Source organism: Austrofundulus limnaeus, unplaced genomic scaffold (genome assembly GCF_001266775.1).
Source record: "Austrofundulus limnaeus strain Quisiro unplaced genomic scaffold, Austrofundulus_limnaeus-1.0 Scaffold37, whole genome shotgun sequence".
Classification (NCBI taxonomy): Eukaryota; Metazoa; Chordata; class Actinopteri; order Cyprinodontiformes; family Rivulidae; genus Austrofundulus; species Austrofundulus limnaeus.
Genome location: NW_013952439.1, coordinates 1,394,893 through 1,404,051, shown reverse-complemented (window position 1 = coordinate 1,404,051; position 9,159 = coordinate 1,394,893). Strand labels below are relative to the sequence as shown.

The following is a 9,159-nucleotide window of genomic DNA, read 5'->3' as shown; positions in this document are numbered from 1 at the left end:
TATATATATAATGTCCTACTGTCACTCTTGTTTATTTGCTGTGTGATGTGTGCTATGGGAGAGCTGTGGGTGAGATTATGTTGATTTTTCACCCACATTTTCTACGTTAGTATAAAATCTGGAATGACKTATTCACTGATCTGCTGTCTCATGTGTTGTGGAATTAGCAACCAGTCAGAGAAGTACTTAGMAACTACTAAACACACACAAAAAACATGATAACTGCAAACAAATACACCACATGGCACAGTGGTGAAGTGGTTTGCTGTTGCCTCACAGCAAGAAAAGGTCACAGGTACACCGCCTGGCCTTTCTAGGTGGAGTTTGCATGTTTTGCAACTTGTACCAGCTTTCCTGCAAACACAGGTAGGAAAAAGAGAGTAAAAAAATGAATGGATGGATCAAATATAACAAACTAAGTCCAAATAGGACCACCTACTCTGCATTAAATTGTTCTCATTTAACTCCAGAGCAGCTTTTGATCAAACCAGACATCATTAAAAACATTATCTGCACATAGACTGATTTAGACTGTTATCTGCAAAAGAACACACTGCTGCACTGACACAATATTGTAAAAGAAGAAAAGTGCCAAACGTCTGCCTGCCTCTGGGAACCACCAGATGTTGCTACAGAGCAGAGAACCAACCTGAAGCTTTTAGCTCCCTTATCGTATCATTTAAAGGTAGAAAGGCAACAAAAATAGCTAAAAATATCAAAACATACAATACAAATCAAGCAGGACTGATGATGTAAAATAATATAGTTTTACTTCCATTTTTTTACTGGCTGAAAAAAAAAGGTGTGAGGAGAAAAAAGTGTCTGATAGTCACTTTTTTGTGGCTCTTGCCTTAGAGCTCACCCACATGTAGAATTTCTCAACTTTCTGCTGACTCAACAAGTTTACATACTTTTCAACAAAGATCTTTCTGTCAGTTATTAAAAGGGATAGTTGCCTTTTTAAAACGAGGTTGTTCGAAACAGAGACGATCAGTTAATATCCTACCTTTCTTACGAGACACCATAAGGTGAAAGAGTTTAATATTCGTCAGATTGAAGAGTAAATGGTCGAACAGAACTGAAGCTGCAAGCATCTTTTTTTATCAGAGCTGCTAAACAAATTGCGCTAACACACAGGAAGTGCCTCATGTTGCATTAGAATTGCTGAAATATGTTGCATGCAAATAACCCTGGAAACTAGTACAAAGTACAAAATGTGAAAAATGGCCAGAATAGAGACCTTTTTAAAAGAGTGTTTGTGGGAAATGATGTGAAACTCTATAAATCAGAGTTGTTTTAAGACAATGATCGAGCTGCTATCAGAGTAGCTGTTAGCTCATCACCCTGTGCACTTAATGATATCTGTTTTTTTCTTTTTACATTTTTAATTCTTTATGTGCATACATATATAATTTTCTGAGATAAATAAATAAATAAATAATTTAGTGGCATCTGTAATCAGCTTCCAGTCCTTCCTGCTTCTCTTTCTCCTGTTGGCTTCACATGTTCCTGTTGTCTCCTGTGTTTATTCCTTTGTTTTGTTTTTTTTTTTTCTTGTAGCTGTTTATTTTTTAAGTAGTCTCGGGGCTCCTGCAGTCTACAGTTTGGATTAACGTTGTTCACTTCCTCACAGCAATGAAACGTTGCTCTCCCAAGGGAGCTACAACAGGTAAGATATTAATTGTTTGCAGCCTTTCCCTGGAACCTCATTTCAAATTGCATGGAAATAGCAAAGAACGGATACAAATGAAGTCTAACCGTTCCTTGAAGGTGAGTAGAGTTTTAACTGCAGCCTTGTGTTGAGATGGAAAAGAGGAAGTTTTAGTCAAACCACGTGAACAATCTGTGATCTCAACATGGGTTCAGGACTCTGCTAAAACTAAATTTGGGCTCAATATATCAAATTTACTTTGCTTTCTAAGACATATGTGCTTCTATTGAATATGTTTTTGGTTGTTGAGATATTTTAACAGATAAACCAGCTTTTTTATCACTATTTTCTCCTTGGTTGGATGCAGTTTTAAACATACATTCTCCGTTCTTTTTTTAATAATAAACTGAAACCACAAATTACGTTAAATCAGAGGTTTCAGCTGATGTAGTTTTGTTGCAGTGGGGAAAAAACAAACAGGAACTGTTACTTGGTTGCTATCTCAATGTTTTGCTAGAACTGAGAATCAACAGCAGCATCTTTTCCTGACTGACGACTGCAGAGACCCTGCCAGCTCCTGACAGTTCTCACGTCAGAAATGATGTCAGTTTGAGTGAAAAGGCCCTGCCAGGTCCTGGCTTGCTGTGCTGCCACCAAGGAGGGAGGAGGTCGGAAACGTTGGAATGCTTCAAAGGGAGTGTCTCTCCTTATCGTCCTGCTGAAACGATGCACAAACACCAGGCTCGGCACAGATTTGTCAGAGTTTTGTAACTGCTGAGAAAAAATAAAACATGACCCGTTCCTCTTTATTTCCTTTCTGTTTGACAGCATCCTGTCTTTCAGTTTCTGTCCGACCTGAAAAAAAAAAAAACCACACACACGTTCACATCAGCACAACTAATCTGCTTCATGTGTGTGACTGCTCTCTAATCACTTCATCTCCTCAAACTTCCCTCTTCTCCTCCCCTCCTAATTCCTTTTTGTTCTCCAGTGGTGTAGAAGGAAATTTTAAGAATTCTTTTCAGTGACCACACCACACTATAAAGTCACATGTTCTGCCTTTTTTCCCCCTCCTTCCTGTCCTATTCCTAAATAAGGAATTACATTTTGAGTGGAGAACAGGAAAATGAGGCATAGGGGCGTGTCGAGGAGTGGAAACGAGCAGGCCTGAAGGCGTTTCTCTCTCTCCCTCACTCTCTCTGGTTGTGAAGTCATATAGTTCACACAAGGGGGTGTTTGCTGTTTCTGAGCTGGCAGCACTCTGCACTGAGCTGAAGAGGAAGAAGAGGAGCGGGAACACAAGACCAGGCTCACCTGTACTCACCTGAAAACTACAACACAAAGTAAGTGAGTCCCTCTTGTTTTTTGTTGTGATTTACCCTGTTCGCCTCCTCTTTCAGCTCACATTCCTGGATTCTTTCTGACTTTTCAAATGTTTGTTCGCCTGCTCACTCAATGCAGGAAGCATGAAATGGTGCAGCTTCATCTACCCCACCCTCTCTCATTGTCTCCTTCCTCCTTGCACATGTTTAATCATACTCAGAGTTGATGTTTAATCATTCCTGTGTGAACCTTCCTTTTTTTTTTTTTTTTTGCTCAAGGCAAGAAAACGCCCAACTGTTTCAAGGAATGTTGAGTTCAGCCTGACTTCTCTCTCCTGTTTCAAAATATCAACTTAACTCTGAGCACTAAGCTCCTGATTCAGGAAATCCATTCTGAACGGCTGAGTTTATCAGTCACATGTCTGAGAAGAGAGGCCCTTCACCACTTTGACTGGTTGCTTTTTTAGAAATCAGCTGGAGCAGCAGTCAGATATGTCACAGCTGATATCATCTTTGTTAAAACGTGGTCAGAGCTGAAAAAACAAGTTGTGAAACGCCTCGTAGCAGAAGAGGTCAACTGATGATCAGATGTCAGAGTTCTGGCAAAAGCTGTCAAATACTGAAGAAAAAAGGAACATCTGGTGTTGCGTTAGAGTGACATGAGCTGAGTGAAAACAGTATGAGTTGTTATTTGTTTTAAATAAAAGCTGAGCCATGGGGCGGTTCAGTGAAAGTGAAATTTTGGATTATGTGGAAATGAGGCCTCYGAACGACTTCAGTTTGGAGAAACGAAAATTGATCTTGACCAGATTGAGCCACGTGGAGCCAAAAGCAAAGTAGACTTTTGTCTTAAAAACTATTTCAACCCCTAAAAGCTTTATCTAAAAAAGAAAAAAATCTATTTAAATAATTTAAATAAATCTTTAAAACCACCATTAAGTTATTCTGAAAAAATATCATGTTTCTGATTTAAAGTGTTCCAGACTGGGGTTAAGATAGTTTGTAGAAAAGCTTAATTTTAACTAGATTAACGAGCCAACAGTTTGTCCAAGTGAAGCAAAGATCAAAGGATGTTGCTGCCAATCAACAAACTGAAACTGACAGTCATCCACTTCCCACAAGCTGTTAGCCAGAGGTGGGTAAAGGACTTGTAAAAACACCTAAAAGTACCATAACAGAAAACGACTTTGGTAAACATTTATTTTACTGGTAAGAAAAGTAGTTTGGGAAAAGTCCTAAAACTGCTCACAACTATCAGAGAAGTGTAATGAGTTTTACACTCTGAAGTGCTGAAGTTACTGGTTCCACCAAACTGAATTGAGTAAACAGGAAATTACACATTTTCTTTTAATTAAATGCTTCATTTTATAGAGTGCATACACAACTCCTTTCATAAAGAGTTCTGGTCATCTTTTAAATATGTAGCTTGTCTAGGTATGAAATTTTAAAGTGAAGAAGTAAAGGCATATTTTAGGTTTTGAATGTAACAAAAAAGTAAAGGTTACAAAAATGTGCGGTAAAAAAACAGATTTTCAAATAAATTACAGTACTGTAACCTCTGTTAGCTTGTCAGTTTTAGGCTGTTTTTCCTCACTGTAGTCATTTAAAGAGTTCTCTACAAGTAAGATATTAACTTTTCCACAGAACTCTACTTAAACCGTCTGAGCTGTATCCCATTAAAGATAAAAGGCTTTTGTTTGGATAATGTTGTCACGTCAAAAAACAAAGATAAGCATGATATCATGCTGATTATGTTGATCAGTTACAATCGACTACAAGATGGAAAACATGTTGTGCAAAATACAGAATGTGATTAAAGGCCTGTTGGAACAAGACAAATGTAATTTAGTGAACTGTGAAGACTTTGTCCTCCAGTCCTCGTAAGTGTAGAATAATCTCATTGCAAAGCATTTATAGAGATTAAAGAGATTAAATGACCAAATACATCAGTTTGGAGAAACTGTTTATTTTCATAAATAATCTGACCTCAGCAGCCCAAAGACTCTGCAGTTGTGACTCTGATTTTCAAGATGTTTCCAAGCAGCTTCATTGGAAATCATCCAGAACCTTGGCTCAATTAGGCCCACATGCAGCATCTACCAGAACAAATGTCAGACATGCTTGGGGAGGGCAAACAAGTAAACTGACGAGGGGTCCAAAGTGGATCAAAGTACAATTTAGATAAAAACTGTTCATCGTCCCTGATTGTTTGCTCAGATAAGTCCCTGATGTTTGCAGCTGCGCCGTGTTAGCCAGGCATGCTGGGACATCGCACGTGGAGCTCCTCTGACTGAGAAACATTTGGTGTTTTGCTTCGGCTCTCGTTGCTGCAACAACAAACTGGTTCTGGAAGAAACCAGAAGACAGTGAAAAGAGACAAGWGATCTCATGTGTGAAGGATTTGTCAAACATCACTTATTGTGCAGGACTGACACGGTCCTRTTGTTTTTACACGGGGACAAAAGGGTGTCTCTGTACTGGAGGGGAAAAAAAACATGCTTCATGAATTGTTTTGAACTMTGTTCCCTGCAAACAAATGTAAAACAGATGCTTGCACAAATATGCAAATGTCAAAAAAAAAAAAAAAGGCAGTAACTGTTTTTCATTTGATTTTGCATCATGCTCATGTTCGGACAGGAAGTGAACAAAACAAAAGCAGGAAAATGTTTCCTATTGGTTGGAAAAACATGTTCTCTCAATTCAGGAAATGCAGAAGCATGCAGTTTACATCTAAATAAACCATTCTGATGTTTCTTACTGATCTGTYTGGGAGCCGTGTTGATCTGTTTACAGCCATTCCCATGGTGATGAACCCTGCCTTCTGTTTATCATCTCTGCACACGGTCACCTTTTGTCAGGAAATGGGGGAGGAAGTGACAGCAGAATGAGCAAACAGGATGCAGCGAGCAGGGCGGTTCTGCTGAAAGGAAGTTCATACAGAATTAATAAGTGAGACGTAATTACTTGGAGCAGCAGGGCTGTAATTCTGTGAGACATCCAGCTCTTTAATTTACACGGGACACAATGTCTTGTTGGATAATTACACTGGCATGGYCAGGACGATGGAAACAAGCATTACTCTGACTGAGCACATTTTTTTATTCATGTTCTAATTTAGATCTGTTGTTAAAGACAACACACTGACTTAATTATTTTATCAAACAAATGTCAGTTTTCTTCAGCTTCTGCTTGAATATTTAGCAGAAAACGGATGTAAGTTTGTCTTAGTTTTCAACAAGAATCATCTTGAAGAATTTAAGTGGGAGTTTGGATCAGGACTATTCAACTGGCGGTCTGTGGGCCACATCTGGCCCTCTGGTAACTTCCGTCTGGCCAGCCAATAAAAAAAACAAATGTTTTGACTTAATGTAAATATAAAAATTAATTCAAATCATTTTTAAATATGATTTAATGCAACAAAATAAACAAATTTTATTTTATCCCCACAATAATCATCTTGATTGTTTTGGGGATAAATGTTGTCTTCAAGCAACGCCAGATGTCCAGTTGTTGGCTTTTAGTAACTGTGGCCTCCTGAGAAATTTAGCTAAATATCCCTGGTTTAGCTCTTTTTAAGGTTCAATCAAAGTCTTGAACTGTCAGTATCTTACCTGCTGTAGATGGCCTTTTWAAATGATGTCACTATGAAGGTAAAGTTTTAATTTTGATCAGATTGACAAGCTAACAGCTAGCTTTCTGTCTAGAATGTGGGGTATTTATGTGTTTGTAGTTTTAATTTTGATCTTTTTTATTATTCTCATGCTTTAGATTGATATTTGGTGTTTTGTTGCAAGGTTATTTTGCACTCTAAATGTATTTATTTTATGCTCCTTAGTGATCTGTTGTTTACTCGTCTATCCCATTTGCTCAGCAGCGCTACTGTCATCACACTCCCATCAAACTCATTTTCTCCATCTGGTTATCAGATGTTTGCTTTAGTTCATGTGAACTGTTTTAGACTGAAGTCTTTAGATGGCAGGAGACCACTTTGGTTTGGGTTCTGCTCAGACTAGCCATTAGATCATCCATCTGGTCAGATTTAACTTTTCTCTAAACTGATTGGATTGTTTAATGGCTAGCCCTGCTTAAAAAGATCTCACTTAGACTTGATTGGAGGATCTAACTTCTTCATCGTTCAGACTATGTGCTGATAGTTTTGGGTGTGTGCCTCAGATCAGGGATTTGGTTGTCACTGCTGATCAAACACTGACGTTCCCTCCCAACAGGATCAAACATGGCAAACAAAGGTCCCTCCTACGGTCTGAGCCGTGAGGTCCAGAGCAAAATTGACAAGAAGTACGACCCGGAGCTGGAGGAGAGACTGGTGGCGTGGATCAAAGCTCAGTGTGGCCCTGGCGTGGGACAGCCTCAGCCAGACAAGATCGGCTTCCAAAACTGGCTCAAGGACGGCTGCGTGAGTGTCGCCTCTAATTAAAGAGGCTGTCGTAGATCAAACCGGTGACAGCATTAATGAGGGAGCTGCTCCTCTGTCTGTAGGTGCTCTGTGAGCTCATCAACAGCCTGCATGGAGCCAACAAACCCATCAAGACCATCAAAACGTCCACCATGGCRTTCAAGCAGATGGAGCAAATCTCCATGTTCCTCAAAGCTGCTGAAAGTTACGGCGTTGTCAAAACGGACATGTTCCAGACTGTCGATCTGTACGAGGGTAAGGCTATTCTGACGGGTCATTTTGCTGTTTTTAAACGAGTGCAGGTGTTTCCTTTCTGCATATTTGTTCATGTGAGACTGATGCCTGTCTACAGGAAAAGACCTGGCTGCTGTCCAGAGGACCCTGTTGGCCCTGGGTAGTCTGGCTGTCACAAAGAGTGACGGGAATTACAAAGGAGATCCCAACTGGTTCCCTAAGTAAGTTCCTGCATGTTTCCTCCCCTTATATGTGACTAAATCTGTCTGTGGAAAGACCCAGGTGTGAGGAATGTGTTGTTGAAAGCTGCGTGTCTGCGTGTGTGCAGAAAGTCTCAGGAGAACCGGAGGGAGTTCTCGGAGGATCAGCTGAACGAGGGCCGGAACGTCATCGGCCTGCAGATGGGCACGAACAGAGGGGCGTCCCAGGCCGGCATGACAGGCTACGGCCGGCCGAGGCAGATCATAAACAACCCCTGAGCCTGAGACGGGAATCAAACCGTCGTCCTCGTCCCCTCTGAGAGAGCCGTCAGCAGGGAGGGAGAAACTCTTACTCTTCATCTGCAAGGGGGAAAAAAAGTGACCTGAGTGACTGCTTTTTCAAGACAAACTGGACCAAAAAGCACATGTGGGAAAGACTGATAATGACACACACACACACACAGACCTTAGGCTTGTATCTCACAGGGCTGGTTTGACACAACAGGTGCCATTTTTTAATTTGGTATAAGAATGAATATTTATGACATGTTTGCACATAACTGCAAATAAATGGAGATTTTTCTGCAACAGATGTGTTTTTTTTCCTTCCAATTTAATCAATGTTTTGTTGCTATAAGTAAATGYAAACTTTAGATTCAAAGGTTGCCAAATTCTCAGTTGTCTCGCACTTTCTATCCCATGGAAACAAAAATGAGACGACAACTCTTAACTGTTGAGAGGAAAATGTTATATAATATATTTGAAATTTGTGCAATGCAAACGTCAGGCACTTTGACTCGCATGAGGAAATTAGAAACTCAAACGGTTTATAAAACGTTTTAGAAACTTGCAAACGACTATAGTCTCAGCCCAGTGAGATACAGGCTCTAAACTTTAAAACTTTACCAAACCTTTGTTAATTCTGCTTTCAAGATTCTTGTCTATTGAATTGTATTTTTAATTCTAGTAGAGAAAATGTCTCCTTAAAACATGCTTTTAAAATATGAAAATTGTGTCTTCATTTAAGTAAACTCGTAAAAATTATCACTTTCAAATTGAATTAATTTGTTTCATCACCGGCAGCAATTAAAACATTAACTGGTGGTGCATTCAAGGACATGCTAATCTGAGTTTTTTGATGATAAAAACAAGATCCATTATTTGACACTGCCTGCTTGTGTTTTATTTATTTATTTTTACCGTATTTTATTTTTTCAGTCTGGCTATCAGTTCCCTGACGTCAGATGGCCCTCAAGCACCACAAAGTCTAGATTTAAAAATAATTTCAGTCAAAACATGACACAAACTCAAATTTGATGTTTAAAAGCAAACACACAG

At 39.4% G+C, this 9,159-nt stretch overlaps 1 protein-coding gene across 2 annotated transcripts; it reads left to right on the top strand.

The window, feature by feature from the left end:
• The first annotated feature begins 2,858 nt into the window (after positions 1-2,858).
• Positions 2,859-8,986, top strand: LOC106516399 (transgelin). Of its 2 annotated transcripts, none has more exons than XM_014006740.1 (5): positions 2,859-2,998; positions 7,200-7,387; positions 7,471-7,642; positions 7,740-7,842; positions 7,950-8,411. In XM_014006740.1, exons 2-5 carry the CDS (start codon positions 7,208-7,210, stop codon positions 8,098-8,100), a joined length of 606 nt encoding a protein of 201 aa, XP_013862194.1. In that variant the 5' UTR covers positions 2,859-2,998; positions 7,200-7,207; the 3' UTR covers positions 8,101-8,411. The 2 variants fall into 2 exon arrangements, with proteins under 2 accessions (XP_013862194.1, XP_013862193.1); XM_014006739.1 differs by having other exon boundaries at positions 2,861-2,994; positions 7,950-8,986.
• Positions 8,987-9,159: the final 173 nt, after the last annotated feature.